This window comes from Lichtheimia ornata (genome assembly GCF_029851405.1).
Source record: "Lichtheimia ornata isolate CBS 291.66 chromosome Unknown scaffold00033, whole genome shotgun sequence".
NCBI lineage: Eukaryota > Fungi > Mucoromycota > Mucoromycetes > Mucorales > Lichtheimiaceae > Lichtheimia > Lichtheimia ornata.
In genome coordinates this window covers 320,565-340,467 of record NW_026695353.1, presented here as the reverse complement: position 1 = coordinate 340,467, position 19,903 = coordinate 320,565, and the positions used below count along the sequence as shown (strand labels likewise).

The 19,903-nt window shown below is 43.9% G+C and overlaps 8 protein-coding genes across 8 annotated transcripts; 5 read left to right on the top strand and 3 right to left on the bottom strand.

Moving 5' to 3' along the window:
- Positions 1-915: 915 nt before the first annotated feature.
- On the bottom strand, positions 916-3,403 carry O0I10_007112 (uncharacterized protein; the record flags this gene model as incomplete). Its single annotated transcript, XM_058487132.1, has 5 exons — positions 916-2,077; positions 2,143-2,206; positions 2,367-3,153; positions 3,229-3,267; positions 3,362-3,403. 5 exons carry the CDS (start codon positions 3,401-3,403, stop codon positions 916-918), a joined length of 2,094 nt encoding a protein of 697 aa, XP_058342209.1.
- Positions 3,404-5,305: 1,902 nt separating this feature from the next.
- On the top strand, positions 5,306-7,522 carry O0I10_007111 (uncharacterized protein; the record flags this gene model as incomplete). Its single annotated transcript, XM_058487131.1, has 8 exons — positions 5,306-5,713; positions 5,778-6,020; positions 6,083-6,133; positions 6,198-6,383; positions 6,447-6,545; positions 6,610-6,949; positions 7,007-7,095; positions 7,154-7,522. 8 exons carry the CDS (start codon positions 5,306-5,308, stop codon positions 7,520-7,522), a joined length of 1,785 nt encoding a protein of 594 aa, XP_058342208.1.
- A 416-nt stretch (positions 7,523-7,938) lies between these two features.
- Positions 7,939-9,079, top strand: O0I10_007110 (uncharacterized protein; the record flags this gene model as incomplete). The annotated part of the gene is made up of 3 exons (XM_058487130.1): positions 7,939-7,996; positions 8,057-8,314; positions 8,394-9,079. The coding sequence occupies 3 exons, from the start codon at positions 7,939-7,941 to the stop codon at positions 9,077-9,079; spliced, it is 1,002 nt and encodes a 333-aa protein (XP_058342207.1).
- A 38-nt stretch (positions 9,080-9,117) lies between these two features.
- Positions 9,118-9,432, top strand: O0I10_007109 (uncharacterized protein; the record flags this gene model as incomplete). The annotated part of the gene is made up of 2 exons (XM_058487129.1): positions 9,118-9,274; positions 9,329-9,432. 2 exons carry the CDS (start codon positions 9,118-9,120, stop codon positions 9,430-9,432), a joined length of 261 nt encoding a protein of 86 aa, XP_058342206.1.
- A 56-nt stretch (positions 9,433-9,488) lies between these two features.
- O0I10_007108 (uncharacterized protein) lies at positions 9,489-10,760 on the top strand (the record flags this gene model as incomplete). Its single annotated transcript, XM_058487128.1, has 6 exons — positions 9,489-9,629; positions 9,690-9,752; positions 9,826-10,034; positions 10,101-10,232; positions 10,297-10,606; positions 10,683-10,760. 6 exons carry the CDS (start codon positions 9,489-9,491, stop codon positions 10,758-10,760), a joined length of 933 nt encoding a protein of 310 aa, XP_058342205.1.
- An 895-nt stretch (positions 10,761-11,655) lies between these two features.
- On the top strand, positions 11,656-12,495 carry O0I10_007107 (uncharacterized protein; the record flags this gene model as incomplete). Its single annotated transcript, XM_058487127.1, has 1 exon — positions 11,656-12,495. One exon carries the CDS (start codon positions 11,656-11,658, stop codon positions 12,493-12,495), a length of 840 nt encoding a protein of 279 aa, XP_058342204.1.
- A 1,049-nt stretch (positions 12,496-13,544) lies between these two features.
- Positions 13,545-14,496, bottom strand: O0I10_007106 (uncharacterized protein; the record flags this gene model as incomplete). Its single annotated transcript, XM_058487126.1, has 6 exons — positions 13,545-13,659; positions 13,737-13,873; positions 13,930-14,007; positions 14,068-14,172; positions 14,247-14,359; positions 14,460-14,496. The coding sequence occupies 6 exons, from the start codon at positions 14,494-14,496 to the stop codon at positions 13,545-13,547; spliced, it is 585 nt and encodes a 194-aa protein (XP_058342203.1).
- Positions 14,497-18,501: 4,005 nt separating this feature from the next.
- O0I10_007105 (uncharacterized protein) lies at positions 18,502-19,713 on the bottom strand (the record flags this gene model as incomplete). The annotated part of the gene is made up of 1 exon (XM_058487125.1): positions 18,502-19,713. One exon carries the CDS (start codon positions 19,711-19,713, stop codon positions 18,502-18,504), a length of 1,212 nt encoding a protein of 403 aa, XP_058342202.1.
- Positions 19,714-19,903: the final 190 nt, after the last annotated feature.

Below are 19,903 nucleotides of genomic sequence, written 5' to 3'. Positions count from 1 at the left end.
GGCATGACATTCGCCAATGAACATTGTGCCGCATTATCCAATATGGAATGGTTTCGCATGAGCATCCTTTTCCTCTCGTACAAGCCGATCCTTACAAGAAAACGCGCACATGTACGTCGATCCGGTCGTATCTTGGCATTTATGTGTATCCGATCTCCTCTCTAATCAGGTACAACATTGCCTTCCTTCTCCCCCTCCTTCTCTTATAATACATACCCTCGGTTTATATCGATCTCGATTCTCTTGAACATTTACCTGCGTGTCCATGTGTGTGGAGGAGTATGACACATGTTACTGCATTCATCACCACCCCCAAAACTATAAATATTTACACTGTCATTATGCATCTCGCGCGATGAATCCAAGTTGATTTCATCCTCTTCTATACGCTAGATACCCTTCTCGATCCATCTTGCTTTATCTCTTTAAAAGCCATTGCCATCCCATTAGCATTGTCCATAACATTACGTGTCATAAAGAGGATAGGATAGGATACCATTCGCGGTAATCACATGCTCCTCGTTGGAATTTAAACCATTGCCACACGCACACACGCACACACACAAGTACATCTCATCCGCCCGTTGTATTTGATCCAATACGAAGAGCTATAGCATGGCAAGCTGTAGTTACTCCAAAACATGGTTTAATTGATTCTAATCTAGGGCTAGTAAGAAGAGGATCTTATATAATACAATGGACACATGGCATGCACAAAACCCTTGCAGAGTAGAGTTGCTGCAAACTCGCATCGTCAATTACATGCATAACGCGTGATTTGGGCCATTAGCGTGCATATTGGAAGTCATCCTATGGGGGCATCAATTCTGTGATTGTAACATTAAAGAAGGCATAGTAGCTTTTATGTGATGATGATATCAATGGGTGAAGGCAAAGCATATGGGGTGGAGGGATTTATTCTTGATTAAGTGCCAAAAAGATGCATAGAGGTTCCAAAGTAAACTGCCTGCTAATGTGATGTTCATCGGCTCGCGTATCAGGGGAAGATCCACTAGCGACCGTTGGAAGAGAAGCAAACATGTTGTCATGGGATGGGGAGGAGTTGGGATGGATAAACGAATCATTGCTATTGCTGCTGCCACTCTGATAATGATGGTGTCTTTGCGCTTGATTAGGCGAAAAATCATCCTCGCTTGTCGTTGCACTTGGTTCCAAGAACCCTTCATAATCTGCCATAGCTCGACTTAGACGTGGTAGTGATGGTGTTTCATGTAAATGGGCTCTTCCCAATGTATAAACTTCTAGATCCGTTGCCCTGCTTTCTCGTATAGGGATGCGACGTTGAGAAAGGTGTTGTTGTTGATGTTGTTGTTGCTGATAATGTGGATCCTCAGAAAGAGTATGAGACGTTGGAGGATGAAGCGGATGATAAGGAATGCTGCTGGGTGAAATGGAAGCGATACTACGATGCTGTTCAGTCGTTGTCATGGAAGGGCTTGTGCTCTCTCCTGATGAATCCGTTGTCGTCGTAATGAAAGCCTTTTGTTGTCCAATAACCAGTAACCGGTATCCACCATCGTGTTGACCATCCAACAAAAAGCTTGATACGTCATGTGGATAAATGCTGCCTTCGATATCATATGCCGTGGTTGTCAACGCCGACCAATGCTTCCTTCGCAAGTCAAACACGTCCATCGACCTCAGTGAATGAGCATGCAACAAGTTCCTGTCATCGCCATCTTGTCGAATCGTTTGCCCTCCAAATACTAGCAGCTTATGAGTCCCCACCGGTTGCAGCACACAATTGAGACGATCGCGTGGAGGATGGCCTGTTGTTTCAACGATCAGATCGCGACGCAATGATTCGGAAATAGTTTGATCCAAGTCTTCTTGTTCTTGACCAGGAGAAGCGATCTCTGCACTTCGACTAAGAGAGCGACGATATGTGTATGCTTCGGGATGATCATATTTGAACCATGTCCAAGTGCGGCAATCAAGACGATAAAGAATGTCATGAACCAGTTGACCTTCAGCTTGTGTCTCACATCCACCAAAGATATACAATTCACCATCCAACATTGCAGAGGCATGACCAAAGCGTGCAGTGGGGATTTGTCTATAGATGACCAATGTAGACTATGAGCAAGAGTCAAATAAAGGGGATCACTTTTTTTTCTTTACCCTGAAGTCTTTGGCTCACTCCATGTGTTGGTGATGGTATCAAATACAAGTAAGTCATTCTCTCCTGTGCGATGATATCCGGTCAGGCCGTTAGTCTGCGATGTATTGTTTCCAAGTATAAGTGTGTGTGGATGGGTGGTGTGAAAATGAAAGAAAGAAAGGAAGCAAATGGAACAATAGAAGGAAAAGGAAGAAAGGAGACTCTTTTGTGCATAGCGACTTACCAAGTGAATTGGCACACACCCCGCCAAATACAAGCAAGAATCGATTTTGCAATACATCCACTGTGTGATCACATCGAGCTCGTGGTAAAGGTCCTTGCATGAAACAAAGCCGTTCCAAAGTCCAAGTATCGATATCAATCACGTGCACTTCATTCGACAATGTGCCCATGGCCACCTTTCTACCACCCACAAGGTACAATCGTCGACCCACTGCCACCACAGGTGAGATGAATGATGTATATCCTGGATACACTTGCAAAGGGACCTTGTGCCATTCGCTACGTTCAATGTCATATATAAAGCACACGGGATCCATTGCCATGAATGGCATGTACAACTTGTTTCCAATCATGGCCATACAACGCAAATGATATACCGGGGGTGCTATGGAGATCGGCTCGGTACGGATCCTATCAACATCCGCTGCTGCTGCTGTTGTTGCTGCTGTTGCTGCCGTACCCCTTGTGGATCGAGTGTGATCATATTCATCATAATCGTCATCATGGCCTGACATGTCGAAAATGGACAAGGAATCTTGTCGATCACGATCACCATGAAATGCGGGATATGCACGGTGGGGGTGGCGTTGATACCAAACAGCTGACTCAAAATTAAGCTCATGTCGTACCATGCGATACATCATCCGGCATGTTTGCGATAGCTCAGCAAGAGAATAAGGATCCAGATAACCAAGAATCAGCCGTAAAACATCAATGCTTAACGTGGTGACAGTGATGGGCTGATGACTAGAACGAAACATAGGAACCGTGTGTGTCTCAAATATCAGCTACAATATCAATAAAATGAGTCGCTATACATCAAGCCACAGTTGTGGTTATCAATGACAGGCCGTTTTACTTACACATCCGCTCACGTGGCAAGTGAGGCGGGATATTGTAACCTTTCCGCAGAAAGAAACGAGACGAAAAAGTTAAGAGAAAAAGGAATTGCTAAATGCATGAGATAGGCCGTGTATATAAAGATTTCTGTGTTACCGCCTGTAAACATTGACAATGATCGGTGAATGATAGTGTCATCGTATTTCTCGTTGTTCTCCCCTGCGGGCCTGATCAACACAAAGAAGAGCAAAGAAGCGAAATAGGTGATTTGCTTTGTTCCATAAAGTCAGCTCCCCATTTTTAGGTATGCATATCCCACTCAATCCTTGCTTATTTTGGACAAACCTACCAGCTGGTTGGTTCTTTGGTATAATAGAAGCGCATAGAAATTGACCCAATCCCTGAATGATCCTTCTATGGGGTTCGATTCCCCAAAGTTGTAAACTACATCTCGCTAACAAGAAAACGTCTCGGTGATTCGAGATTGTTCTCCTGCCCTCGACATGTAGGTAGCCTTTGTATGTCATGGTCAAAGAGGGAAGGGGTATCAAGTTCATATCCCTGGAACAACTTCAACTGGGTCTCAAAACTCAAGAGGTACAAAGTTGAGCTTTGCCACGCGTTCGATTCGATCACCCGCATACCAGGGAAAATGCGTCAGATAAGCTAGACACACTTTATCAGATGCATTGATCATCAGGAGCTTATCCTCCCTATTGCTGTTTCATTATTAAATCAATACTGCACAAGCACAACAAATGATTTATACGTTGTCTTGTGCAGGGAATAAACTCCTGCATATGTAACAACAAATAATGGATACTATATGTGACGTATTGGGCTTGTCTATGAAAAGCCGACAGCCAAGACAATCAGAGTACTGGTCTTTCTCAGCTATTCATTCACAACATCTTTTGGGGGTGAATACCCTGATGATGGGGGTAACGTCGTTACCCCAAAAGAGCCATTTGATTATGCCATGAACCATTTTGTTGATGATAGAGGAAAGAATTGAGCCAATGCCCAAAAGAGAATGGGCGGTTGATAAGTCAAAGGAGATGAAAAGCAAGGGTATGGAGCCAAGAAGAAGTGCGTGTGTGCAGAGACAAGGTGTCCTTCTCTATACATTACACGTTCCATGCCTTATCATACGTCCAAACGTGTGATGTGCTAATAGCATGTGGAATAGACATGGTACCAAGAACCTCTTGTGATTTCCTATTTTGTGGTATCCATCATGGGATGGAAGTTGTGGCTGCAAGGGATCGGTATACTACGTGTATCGTCCACCAGCTATGTTGACAGCGTTACACTAATAATACTGCTGACATTGGGAGGGGGTGTTTAAAAATGTGACTTTACTTTTACCTCATGCCAAAGTATCCACGCTGTTGTCAAGGATGATGGGTCATTGGCTGTATTCAGTCATTGAGCAGCGATTGAAAACATTTCCATAAATGAAAGTATTCGCAAGGCAATGTACCAACTTTAACCCGTGGGCAATGATGGCAGCTTTCGGTCCGAGACGGAGATCACCAGGGCGCGGGTATATGAAGATCGGTACATTTAATCCTTTTTTAAGCTGGATCAAATCAGCGAGGGACATGATCTCTATCCATTCAACACTGTTGTCATATATAGTTCATCATACGACAATGAATGAATTTGCTCTTGTGCTCTAACGTATGACTTTTACACCTTGCTGCATCCAAATGGATGGATCAACCTTGCACAACAAACTTGGCAAATTTGTGCTCAGGCACCTTAAAGCTGAATGAAATCTCAGCGGCATTTTTCTCGGAGTGCCTACCATTGCCAGGAACATGTATCTTCTTCAATTATAGCAATAGTCAATGCCATACGATGGTAACATTGATAACCAGGGCAAGTGCATTCTACATCAGCTTTATTACAGCACCCAAATTTCTTATATATGGAAGATGTCAGCATATTCTCACAGTAGTAATACTTCTTGAAAGCAGCGTTTGGAGTTTTCTTTTTCCCGAAAGCCCGCCTGATCATGAAACAAACTAATTCAGGAATCAAGATTGAATCAAGCTCGCGTTTTGTACCTCTTTTCTTCCTTGTGTATTATAATCAATGGCTTCACCGAGACCAAGTATATCAGCTGGAAGTCGACACAGTGGATCTACAGTCATTTCTTTGGATGATGCAAACGACAACAAGCAGGAAAAAAAGGTGGAACAACAACAACAGCAACAGCACGAACAGGAACAACAAGGCTCTTCACAGCAAGACGAAAAGAAACCCGCTCAAGATGATGACAATGCCAACACCTCAACCAAGAAATCGCCTTTGGAAATCCTACGAATCATTGTGCTTTTATTTGGCATGATGCTTTCTATGTTTACGGTTACGATCAATAGTACGCTTGTGGCGCCGGCAATGACTATGATCGCCACCGATTTACATGCTCTTAATAACTCGACATGGATTGCCACGGCATTTATGGTTGGCATGGTTGGTTTACAGCCACTCAGCGGCAAGGTACACAATCTAGATTTTATGCATGGCGCACTACCTCTATATTAACTCAATCGGGGCATCATAGTTTGCTGACATCTTTGGTCGTAAGCCTGTACTCCTCTTTGGCTTGTCGCTCTTCTTACTCGGCTCGTTGGTCAATGCACTTAGCCCTTCGATAAACGGGTTAATCGCAGGTAGGGCGCTTCAAGGAACCGGTAGTGGGAATATCATTCCTATCTTGTACGTTGTCATTGCCGACATTGCTCCCCTCAAATGGCGTCCTCGAATGCAGTCCATGATGTCGTTGATCTATGGCTTATCGTCTGTGGTAAGTCAAGGGCATGGTTGTATATTCAAGTACGCATGATTGATTGTATGTCGAGTAACTAGGTGGGTCCTCTCATTGGTGGAGCCTTTGTGGATAACCTTAGCTGGCGATGGGTGAGCATTATACATCATTTGTACTTCTCTATTATCCACCCTACTGATCTCCATTGTTGTTTAGGATTTCTGGTTGGATGTCATTCTTGCTGGTATCGCCATCATTATCAATACTCTCTTGCTCAAAGAAACGGGCCAACCTCGCACCGAATCCATTATGACCAAGATCAAGCGTATCGATATCCTGGGCGTTATCACTGTTATTGCATTCATTGTGTGCTTGTTGCTTGGCGTAACTTGGGGTCCACAGGTATGTAACTTTTTATTGCAAAAGATGGATCACAAACGATGACTGATTCGGGGCCTTGAAAAGTATGGTTGGAGCGATTCGCATAGCATTGGCGCTTTTGTTGGTGCTGGAGTAGCTCTTATTGCTCTCATCATTGTCGAGACACGAGTTGCCAAGGAACCAGTAAGTCGTATTTATTTACATGTGTCATACACATTTCATTCACACATCTACTACTACTTGTTAGCTGATGCCTCGAGAAGTCATGCTCAATCCTGGCATATTTATCGTTTACATGTACATGTCCTGCTTGGGTCTTTCCTTCATGGGCACGTTGTATTTTGCTCCAATGATGTATCAAGCGGTCTTTGGTGCTGATGCTACAGGATCCGGCATCCGCCTCATTCCCTTTGTTGTGTGCCTAATTATTGGTTCCGTATCGAGTGGCATCCTCCTACCACGATTTCCCTATTGCAAAGTGTTTATCATAGTTGGTGCAGCATCCAACGTTTTGGGCTACGGCTTATTTTCCACAGTGGATGAAAACGCAAACTGGGGTCGTCAGGCATGTTTCTTAATGTTCAGTGGTAAGTAAATGGCATGTTTTTACATTGGATATGAACGAGGTGCTCATACATTCTTAGGCCTGGCATTCGGTTTATCCCAGCTCAATGCTATCATGGGTGTGCAATCGGTGGCTGGCAAGAAATACATGGCTATTGCAACATCATTGGTAAGTATGCATGCATGGACGAAGAAGACATGATTGTAAACCATCGTTTCTATAATAGAACAACTTTTTCATGCTGCTTTGCGGTTCTTTGGCTATCTCAGTATACCAGACGGTCTTGCAAACATTTCTACAAGCACAGCTCGTGGGTGTATCACAAGATGTCCTCGCTATTGCCAATGAGTATGGTGCACTAAGCAACTATCTTTATATCCGTGACATGCCACAGGAATACCAAGGCCCCATCATCCATGCTTACATGAATGCATTACACAACGTCTTTATCATTCCCTTGGTTGCCGGTGGCATTGGCTTCATTTGTGCTTGCTTTATCCGCAACATCAAGTATGGCGTCGGCTTACGTCCCGCTCCTAAAAAGGATGCAGAAGCTGCTCCTCAACAAGAAACGTCCCCAAACAACAAGCAATAATAGACCCATAGCAATTTGCTCATTCGAGTGGTATCTTTCATCTTTCATTCGCATAGTAGATTACCTTTTGTAACATAATCTCACACCACTTTTTTGCATACACTAATACTTTTCAATAATAATGCATTTCTTTTTTCACGCGAAACAATGAAAACGTGTATTTGTTAATGTTACGACAATGACTCAGCATAAATAATGACCGTATCCATTCATATTGTGCATTTGAGAGGACTATCGGTTGCTATGGAATCACCTCCAGCTAATACAGTAGGAGCTGGGAAAATGGTCATGCATAAATATCATGCACTTCTCTCACGGGTAGTCAGCAACCTCCTTCTCATTACATATGATAGTAAACACACCTGCATTATCTACCACGTCATCTTCTTTCTCTCTTTCCTTTGCTCGCTACAAACATGGTGCTCAAGACCAAACTCACTGAAATGCTTGGCATTCAACATCCCATTGTGCAAGGTAAAGCGTGCTGCTACTTTTTTATTCAAGTGAACGTGACATGCTCAAAGGGTAATTTAGGTGGCATGATGTTTGTTGGTACTGCCGAGATGGCTGCTGCAGTGTCGAATGCTGGTGCTTTGGGTATTATTACAGCGTTGACGCAACCTACGCCTGAAGCCTTACGTCAAGAAATCCGTCGTTGCCGTACCATGACCAAGAACCCCTTCGGCGTTAACCTGACACTACTACCAGCGATCAATCCGCCTCCTTATGAAGAGTATGCCAAGGTGATTGTAGAAGAAGGCATCAAGATTGTCGAGACGGCTGGCAATAACCGTAAGTAGTGGATACGATGGTAAAAGAGAAAAGGGGGACATAGTACTAAACTCAAGTTGTGTATGTATGTACTATGTAGCCGGCAAGTTTATCAAGATGTTCAAGGATGCTGGTATTATTGTGCTACACAAGTGCACAGCCATTCGACATGCTCTCTCTGCACAAAAGCTTGGTGTGGATGTTATTTCCATGGATGGATTTGAATGTGCTGGTCATCCAGGCGAAGACGATATTGGTGGATTGGTGCTATTAGCCAAGAGTGCACGTGCTTTATCCATTCCTTATATTGCTTCGGGTGGCCTTGGTGATGGTCGTGGATTAGCAGCAGCTTTGGCATTGGGTGCTGAAGGCGTTAATATGGGAACACGTTTCATGTGTACTGTGGAGTCACCTATTCATCAAAGTATCAAGGAAGCCATGGTCAAGGCTGATGAAAGATCGACAACGCTTGTGTATCGACCTTTTCGAAATACGGCAAGGATTTTCAGAAACTCAGTGGCTGTTGAAGTGAACGCTCGTGAACGTAAGCCGAATGTCAAGTTTGAGGATATTCGTGAATTAGTAGCTGGTGCACGTGGACGTGTTGTCTTTGAGACTGGAGATCCAGAATATGGTGTATGGACAGCAGGTCAAGTCCTTGGCCTTATCAATGATATTCCTACGTGTGAGAATCTTGTCAAACGCATGGTCGGTGATGCCGAGAGTATTATCAGGGATCGATTAGACGTAATGGTACAACAGCCTTTTGAGAATAGCAAGCTCTAAATCTATAAATGCTTTGCATGTATGCAATGTTGTTCCCAATGATGATGCATCGTCTGTGTTACAACGTGGGCTTCCATATCGAGCGTAAACACCGCCATCAAACTTTCTCCGTGAGTCATGCAGCAAGTCACCCAGCAAGGGTCATCACAATATTGGGGAAACAGGGGAATCATCCACACTGCCACTTGAAAAAAGGTTCGTTCCACAACATGGATAATGGAATAGGATGAATGAACAGCAAAAGCAAAGACCATGGACACCTTTACCATTGTTTATTGATCATCAATCAATCAATCAGAATGTATACAAGGTTTTTGTGTATGTTTTTCAAGTTCCGGATCGAGCTTTTTTGACAGTCTCGAAAATTGTTTATCGGCTTCTTCCTCTTTTACTCTCGCCATTACTTGTCATGTCTCCTCCCATCGCCACTGGAAAGTCTGAATCAGGAACCGCTCGTTTCCTCGGTAGTGCCAGCTCTGGTGTCTTGGAACTTCTCATTTTCCACCCTGTTGATACCGTTGCCAAGCGTCTTATGAGCAACCAGACCAGAGTAAGTTGTGATAATCAGGAACGCACAATACACAAGTGGCTCACCTTCATATCATAATAGGTTTTCGGTGGTGGTAAGACCTTTGCTGAAAGCCAAGCTGCCTTGAGCAAGATTGTTTTCAAGGTAAGAGAGAGTTCTCAGGAACAAATACAGGGGTTGGGTTGGATCAACAAGGCACCTAACTATGTTGGATTAGGATGCTGCCAACGAAGCCTTCATGAAGAAGTATGCTTCCCTTTTCCCTGGTCTTGGTTTCGCTGCCGGCTACAAGGTCGCTCAACGTGTGTACAAGTTTGGTGGTCAACCTTTCGTCAAGGATTACCTTAACACCCATCACAAGAGCACCTTCACCTCGCTCTTTGGTGAGAAGACTGGCAAGACCATTATGCATGCTACTGCTGGCAGGTGAGTGATGAAAGAGGATACTTGGATGATGATGATGAAAATGACTAATAATGATTGTCCTTGTAGTTTGGTCGGTATTGGTGAGATCGCACTTTTGCCTTTGGATGTTTTGAAGATCAAGCGTCAAACCAACCCTGAAGCATTCCGTGGTCGTGGTTTCTTGACTATCATCAAGGATGAGGGCATGGGCTTGTATCGGTATGTGTAATTTGGAACATTGATAAACAAAAAAACTGACAACGAATGAAATGTTACACAATAGTGGTGCTGGCTGGACCGCTGCTCGTAACGCCCCTGGTTCTTTTGCTCTCTTTGGTGGTTCTGCTTTTGTCAAGGAATATCTCTTCCATCTTAACGATTACAACCAGGCCACTTTCTTCCAAAACTTCTGTGCCTCCATTGGTGGTGCCGTTGCTTCCATCACTGTCGCTGCTCCTCTTGATGTTGTCAAGACCCGTATCCAGAACCGTAACTTTGATAACCCCGAGTCTGGTTTGAACATTATCAAGGATCTTATCAAGAAGGAAGGTTTTGGTGGTTTCTTCAAGGGCTTGACTCCCAAGATTTTGGTGGTATGTTCTCGAATTGGGAAAGAAAATGCACGTGATAATGATGGGCTGATTTTTTTATATTTGGTATTGATCATAGGTTGGCCCCAAGTTGATCTTCAGCTTTACCGTGGCACAGCAGTTGATCCCCTTCTTCGACAAGTCCCTCAAGAACTAGATTCATTACTCCTGTCCGCTTATATATTACTCTTCTGCTACTGTAGCATATACATTTGCTTTCATATCTACCCTATTTTTTTCGTTTTTGTTTATAAAAAGTCAGTGCATTCCTGTGTTTTCATAGAGTTCAACATAATCTTTTGTTCCCGCACTATTCTGGGATTGTAACAAAGCAGGAGATGGATAACCCCATGATGCACTCTAATAGCCACATTTTGATTATGATTTAATCTCACGTCAACAAGCGTGGTAGAATGCATGTTGTGATACCAGGAGTACATTCAATATTACGCATTTGTGCCAAGAGCTCGGTAAAGGGGGCAAGGATCAATACTTTGGAGTAGTGCTTGTCCAATAATACAAACCAATCACCACATGGCAGCTGCAGGGGGATTGCGGTACTACGCAGACTACATCTGCACCAGCAGCGGGGATGAGAAATGATGTGCACATTTGGGATATAACGTGGCGTTAAAAATAGGCGGTTGGGTGTATTTACAACATGATGCATGACCACCACACTGAAGTTTGGGACAACAAGGAGTGCACGGGCATGCTCCAAAAACGTCAGTGTCATTGTCAGATGATTGGTGCTAGACAACGACACTAAATCGAGCCAATCATTTTCCTTGCTTGGCACTGGCCTGTGACATCTTGCATGCAGCACACCACAAATGCACATACACACACGCACTTTTTTACAACACACAAACCCTTCCCCCCTTCAAACCTTCAAGTATGTCATACGTGGTGTAACATCCTGTAGTTCATGCAAGTATATAACTCCGTTTGGTGTGCCTTTTTTTTCAACCCACCCTTTTATATAAATATAAATACACCAACACCCGCTTTCTTGGATATTATCATCTTCCCTTTTTTCCTTTCTTTATACGATGTCCACTGAAAACACCAAACGATTCAAATGGGCCAAAACATTTACACCAGCTACAAGTGGTCGTATACAAAAGAAACGCAAGCCACGGATCAACAAGAAGACTGCCATCACAACAACACAACATAAACGTTCCAATAGTGACATGCAATCCACCAGCAACACCACTGCTCCGGTGCCATCATCTTCTTCCACGCTTTACACGTCGCCTGAATTATCGGCTTCGCCACTTAATCCTTCCGACATGAACATCAAGCAATTGGAAAAGGAGCTTGAGTATTCACTTGACACGTTGGCAACCATCTCTGTTATGTATACGAGCCTTTTGCATGCCTATCGTGCTAGTAAACCAGAGCTTGATCGTGATCACAGCGCCACTCGGCTTGGCGAAAAAGAAAAGGAATTGTTGACAGCTTATGACGACCTTGGCCATCAGGTTACTCATTTGGAGCGTCATATTATTCAACTTGAAAGACGCCTTTGCGATCTTTCCGCTGATGGATATCATCACCATGTCAACAACAACAACAACAACAGCAATTGGATTTTATCCCCATCCTCTTCACCAACAACAGCAGAAGCTATGCCACCACCTTTAGTCCAAGGGAATGTAGGAAATGACTCGCCAATGTCTGCACTTCCATATGTTGCTACGCCGCCTTCTTCCATTTTCTCGGACGATGCCATTTACGATTGCTCAGCCGGTGCTGCTGTTTGTGCTCAGCAACAACAACCACCTTTGCTAACGTCTTTGTGGACATCACCATTGGTGCAGCAAGAGCAATTGTCATCATCATCATCTTACGTGTTATCGCATCTATACGCCCCGTACCCCTATTAATATTCCTCATTGTTCACCTTATCCCTACCTTTATGTTGTATCACATAGCTGCAGCATGGCTCCTGCTTTTTGTATTCCATATGTAGAATTTATCATCATCCCAGCACTCTGGACCCTGTGTATGATTGCACCTTATGTATATCTTGTCAGCCAGCCTTTTCACTAACCACCTTCTCACTTACCCTTATGCATGTGTGTGTATGCACTCTCTCACTTTTACTATGTTATACCCTTTTCATTCATACTCCTTTCCTTCATCCATATGCTTTCATCTCAACCATCTATTTAATAAATCATTTCATTTGCATCTTCAATGATACACAAAAGGCCGCGACTACTACTTTTATGAAGGCGGGGAGGTAATGGTAGAAAAAAAACAAACACCCTGCAGGAGAATGAAAATGCAAATCCGAGAATAGGGGAAACAATGAAGAGGGTTGTACTAGCAGTTGTGATACATTGCGAATGTGACCCAAATGCTGGACTTGTCAAATGAAAGTATGCCAAAATGTGTAGATCAGCATCAGTCCATGCCCGTGTGTAACCTATTCAGTCCCGAGCTTATATGACATGCAGCAACAAACTTTTGAAAAAAGAAACACACACACATACACACAGACGTACGCGTCATAATTGGATTATCTAGAATGGTGCAAACCCTTTTCCGGTACATAACCAAGCGATCTTGATATACCCAAGCGATCTTGATATGACAAATACGGGATGGCACAAGTCCACCTATACATACATACCTCCCCCCAAATCCCCTTGTACTCCACACCACGATGGCTAGCCCATCGACAGAGACATTTTTGACACGTCATAGGAAAATCATAACAAGGAAGATCGACACAACGCGCGAAAACATATTCAGGGGCTAATTGATAACCTTCTTTGTATTCCTCAATTGCACATGCTGTTGCTGATAACCAGAATTTGGGTTCCTCATCCTAAAATGTAATGCATCGGTGGCAATTTGGTTGTTGTTTTGCTTAAAAAAGTGGCTTCCTGCGCTCATGCCTTTATTCTGCTGCATTTGATTATCCATGTCATCGAAATACATCCGTATTGCAGAAACTAGACTTGTCTCTAAGAGAATCATTGTGTGTCTTGTATTCCATTGTTGTCTCCGCTGGAAGATTAAGCATCTTTTTTATCGTATCCCTGCATAGGATGATGAGTGTACATACATACATACATACATACATACACAAACAACCCCCATTGAACGAACACCTTACCTTATTTTGAGATTGATCCGACCATTGGCAGCCGTCTTATTCCACACTGAAATGATGTCTTCCGAACTTCGAATCGATAATACAGCACCACAAATCTCATCACCCACGTCAAATTGTTCTCCAACAATAGCAAGTAACTGGGAGAGTAGTCATATCAGCATCCCGTTTTGCTTTCCTTGATATCCAATCTTACCAATTGTTCCCAATAACGGCTTGCTAAACCTTTCTTCAATCGCACAATCCATTTACCACCCCTGATATTGGCATCATCCTACATCTTCCTCCATTAACTTCATACTCACTCCCAAGTTTGTGATCAAATTCTACTTGCCTCCCATACTGGACGTACACCTTGCTTGAACAAATGATAATCACTGATAGTAGGCAAATCGCTTGGTCGACGTAGATGACTGTATACTGCCCAGAATTCTTCAACCTGGATAAAGAAAAGCCATGTCAGCCATATGTGATACTGCTGCTGCTGCTGCTGCTCCTGTTGCTATTGCGTACCGTTGAAAAAGACGCGATGCGTTTCATGCTGCCTTCGTAATCCTTGATTTTGGCTTTGGGCAGTCGGTGCATGAACCAGAATACCCATGTGGATGAAAGTGGATGGTGTGTTCCTGTGCGTATTGACATTTGGATCAGCATCACCGTTCCCTCACTCTCCCTTCCTCCTTCTCTCTTTTCCTTTCTCGTTTTTTTTCCCTGTCAATGTCTGACCTACGGATGCTGCGGGTGCTGTCGATTGTATGTCCATGCTATTGCAAAACGGGATAAGAATGGCGGCGTAGATCGCGAGGCAACAGGCTTACTTGTATGGGGTATGTGTGTATGTGTGTGTGTGTGTGTGTGTAAGGAGAAAGAGCGAAAATCTAACTTTGACATCAGAGCAGTCTCAGCAAATCAACACTTGCTATGACCACCACCAAAGGCACATCTACTTCACGTATGCTCACAGGTCATACAGTCATACCATGTACAAGGAGAATACCATCTTGGATCATCATGCTTGGGAGGATTGCAAATGCTTACTTGAAAAGTGCTTCCTAGAATCCTTGCACCAGGTTTGCTTTTGTGCACACAACAGCTTGCATGAATCATTTTCTTATATACGCATTTAACAGGAGATCATTGGAAAGAACGGAAGATGTTACAAGACGACTTGAACCCAAACACAAGGAAGTATGTTGACCAATTACTCAAGGAGGTGCGGCTAGGTCCAAAACAATACCACAATGCCCCACTTCCCTCTTTGTCTACGTAAAGCTTCTTGTCATAATAAATTAATTCGTTGGCTACCAACGCTAGCCCAATCCTTCAGAGATAGTAAGAGTGATCTTATCATTGGAGTTCGCATGGTGTATGCAAAGTGGAACTTTTTATTTGCTAAGGATGTGAGCATACTAGAGGAAAAGGGTGTTTGGTATTGGCTTAGCACCTCGTAATAAGACGATGGTTGTTGTTGGATCGTATGATTTAAAATGACAAACGCACCTTTTGCTATACGTGAGGATCATTTCTCTTATTTATGTGTACCGATTGTCTATCGTGAGGGTGATGGTGGTGGTGATGGTGGTGCGTGTGGGGATTTAAACTTGGGGGATGGTAGCTCCACGGCCTGAGACAAAGCTTCTCTCCCTCCTCTGCTTTTATCCCATTCACGACATCCCGATCGAGGTAATGTTTTATCAAAGAGTTCTGTTGTTGGCTGCGAGGTATCAATACAGTTCTGAACATGCATTGTCAGGGAGTGAGTGTGTCCAAGTGCTGAGGAATGAGCGTGGTTGGTGGTTGGTGGTTGTCATGGCGATATCGTTGCTTCCTCTTGTTCGTTGCTATTCCCGCTCTACGCTTGGTGTCAACAGGTACATTCAGTGTCCAATGTTGCAGCCTAATTGGTTCCATTGACGCGTCAGCTTGTATAGAGGGCAAATTTAGTTTCAAGACGTTGGCTGGTTTGGCGTTTTGTTTCGGCTCAACTATACTACACCATGGTTTTCGGTTTCCAGTAACCAACAACAACGGGTCTTTGTGTATATGGAAAGGCAAGTACAATGAAACAAACAATGAAAAGGGTGTTCATTGTGTGTGTGCTAATAATGAATTGAAATAGGTTTCTTTGGTCAGGCAATGCAACTTGGGGCATCATCATCATCCCTTTGGGTTCAAGTCCCAGCCTGTATCAAGTGGCCGCTGCGTCGCTCTGCACTGGCCAAGCGTACTGGAAAAGCTTCTTGGAACGCGTCCAGGGCTCTATATGCCTGCGTTGAGTTGAGGATGGGTCGATGACGATGGATGTTTGGAAAAACATGGTCACCGTGTTGAGGTAAAAGGGGATTTGCAATGGCTTGGCCGTGAATGTGTTGAACCAACACGCTCTTCTCGTGATAGGCTCGTTCTTTCCCTTGAGGATTTCTTTTCATGAGGTGGGAAATGATTGGAAGGATTGGGGATCATTCTTTCTTTGTAGAGGATGAACGAGGACAACGATGAGCCTGGACTCTACGTAAGTGATGTCCTTCCTTGCCATGGATCGAACTGGCCTTGCGTGATTCGTGCAGTGCTTTCTCAAGAACAGGGATCGCCCGACGTTGCTCGTATGGTGGTGATTTGGTTTGTGAATTCCTTCCGATTTGCTTTCTTCCTTGGAGAGGATCGCCTAACGGTATACCAAATCGTCATCATTCCGGTACCAGATGGTCTAACTTGCCTGCTTTCTTGTTTGTAGAGACGACGATTATGATGATTACCACATTCACAACAATGATGATTATGATGATCACCCCTCTACAACAATGACAATGATGACGACAACGAGATTCAAAAGGAAGCCTGTAAGATCCCATTCTTTTCAACTTGTGTGTTTTTGGATGTTGGTGTGACGGATGAGATTGACGACTGGTGACGAGTACGAGTAGGAATGATGACGGAGGACGACAACGACGATGGTGGTAGCAATGTACAGTACATAGCAAGATAGCTAGATGAAATAAAGCATTGTTTATTTATTACACGCTTGTTGGAGGTTGCTAGCTTGTGGATTACATACTATTGCTTCGAAGATGGAATAATACTGTAAAGGTGGCCCGGTTATCGGTCATGCAAGAAGTACATCGCGTTTGTGATACAATAAGGAGGAGTGGGAAGTGGGTTGAGCTTGAGAAGAGAAAAAGTGAAGAGATCCCTCCATTGAGTTTCAGGATGAGTGACTCATTCAATATGTATATGTATCTTTTTACATATACAAATTGGTTTATGCAGCTCGGCTTTCTTCTACATGCAAATGTGATGCATACCTTGACACACCTTCATTATTTATTGCTGTTTACTTACGTACCTTCACAAAAGGCAATCATCATCATCATCCATTTGTGTAGCAACCTGCCAAGGACGTGCGTGTGTAACCACCACGTGCCGTTTCACTCAGCTCTTCATCTTTCCGTTAATGCAGCCGACGCCATCCACTAGGAAAAAGCAACTCCATCACGCTTACAGCATAGGTAAAACATAAAGGTGCCTGTATCTCCAAACTTTACAATGAAACGTGGGGTTTTGAATAGAGCAATGGGCTCGGCTTGGCCAACAGCACCTTGTGTGAAAATTTCACGTTCAATGTCGCAAACAGCCCAAAAAATATTTTTTGGTCGTCGTCGTCGAAGAGGTCGACCCCCAGATCCAGTTTGGCTGGTAGCGACATTGCGAAATCTGGGATTGGCAAGCTTGATCGCGAAACTTTCACCCAAGGTGCAGTTGGCCAAGCCGAGCCCATTGCTCTATTCAAAACCACACGTTTCATTGTAAAGTTTGGAGATACAGGCACGTTTATGTTTGTAAGCGTGATGCTATATAGCAAGTGGTCTTTGTTCATTGCCAAGTAGCTAGACCCTGGAGAGCCAAAGATGCAGAAGGACCTCTTTGGGTAACTCAGCTAAAAAGTCAGGACTTCAGGGACAATGCATGATAGGTACGCAACCCTCACTTTTATGTCATACATTGGCAGGTAATAGCCACTTTTGTGCATTCCCAACTTTTGTGCATTCTATTGTAGGTGGACGATGCTCCTGCTCTAGACATTCATTTCCATGATTAAAGTAGGTTGATCCGAGCTGATTTGACTGAGCTGCGGTCAAAGAGAGATTATATCACTCTGGACATAAAGCACGCTCGATGTAGCTCAACCGATGTAATCTTGTGTGAGCGTAACTCCACCAAATCAGCTCGGATCAACCTACTTTAATCATGGAAATGAATGTCTAGAGCAGGAGCATCGTCCACCTACAATAGAATGCACAAAAGTTGGGAATGCACAAAAGTGGCTATTACCTGCCAATGTATGACATAAAAGTGAGGGTTGCGTACCTATCATGCATTGTCCCTGAAGTCCTGACTTTTTAGCTGAGTTACCCAAAGAGGTCCTTCTGCATCTTTGGCTCTCCAGGGTCTAGCTACTTGGCAATGAACAAAGACCACTTGCTATATAGCATCACGCTTACAAACATAAACGTGCCTGTATCTCCAAACTTTACAATGAAACGTGGGGTTTTTATTAGAGCAATGTGCTCGGCTTGGCCAACTGCACCTTGGGTGAAAGTTTCGCGATCAAGCTTGCCAATCCCAGATTTCGCAATGTCGCTACCAGCCAAACTGGATCTGGGGGTCGACCTCTTCGTTATAGGGAGGCTTGATTTGCCTCGGTTTTTATTGGGAGTATGTCGAGGAGTGATACCCCAAAGATGATACAGCAATGTGAAAATAAAGAAAACTAATTGAGAAAAAAAGGATCAAACCGGATCATTGTGACTCGAAGAAGAGGCACTCCCCGATGCAAAAGGGAACGAGTCGCGGAACTTTTTCCGTTTTGGAGAAGTGCAGCATAAAGTTTGTTGTAAGATACGCTGGTTAAGGATTCAGTAATGGCTCTTGCTTCATCGGAAATAGGGAACAGTTGATTAAGTAGTCTACGTTGGCTAGCAGTGATAGGTTTGGCGTTTGGATCGGTATTGGGCTGAGGTGGGATAAAGTCGACAATAATTTGGTCGTTGTGAGCTTCACGATTGGAAAGATCATCCGAAAGCATTGAAACATCAGAATTGTGGCTGTAGGCAGAAGAAAGTGTGGGCGAGGGAGGCGATGGTGGCAAGGGTGACTTGTTGTTGCTGGTAGGCGTGAGGGTGCGATGATTAGAGCATTTTGCTGCACGATGGCCTGGTTGACCGCATGACCAGCAAAGGCGATTGCGGCTTGGATGACTAGGACATGATGAGATAGAGTGACCGGAGCGATGACAGTGAAGACAATGTAATGGCATTTCAGCCCATGTTGCATAAAAGAAGTCGGCGGAGTTGGGCCAAGCAATCGTGTGTGTGAGTGGGAGAAAATCGATTGAGGCTGAAACGTCTAATGTTGCGTAACCATGGCCCATAAACAAGTGGGAGTCATGGTCACGAAGAATTCCATAGTCTTGAATCTTACCAAAGGGTAAGAGTGCTTGTTGGATTCCATGTGCTAGTTTTTCACGAGATGTGAACGGCAATTTGCTGAGACGAATGTTGATGATGCGGGAGTCTTCCGCTAAAGGACGAGTGGGAATGATACGAGAGCCATCAGAGAATTGAAGACCATGTTTGCAGGCTTTTTCATACAAGGATGAGTCGTCAATGAAAAGCTCAACAATACGGCGTGAGTGATCGGAGTGTAGGCGTGCACCACAGTTATCGGGATAGCTTTCAGTTATGTGACGAAGAAGAGTTGTACGGTTTTCGTTGCGAGAAGTGAAGTCAAAAAACAAACTCGGGAATGAAGCAGGGGATCCACCAACTTTCCACACATTGGAATGTGTGGTCTTGTCAAGTGCATTGCTGGTTAAAGATTCTCGAATTGCAGTAGGTCGTCGAACGCGAGCAGCTCTCGCATAAGATGTAGGTTGGGTGCCTGTTTCCTTATCAGGCAAAACGGTAGCGTTCGGGGAAGACATTGGGGGTCGACCTCTTCGACGACGACGACCAAAAAAAATTTTTTGGGCTGTTTGCGACATTGAACGTGAAACTTTCACACAAGGTGCTGTTGGCCAAGCCGAGCCCATTGCTCTATTCAAAACCCCACGTTTCATTGTAAAGTTTGGAGATACAGGCACGTTTATGTTTGTAAGCGTGATGCTATATAGC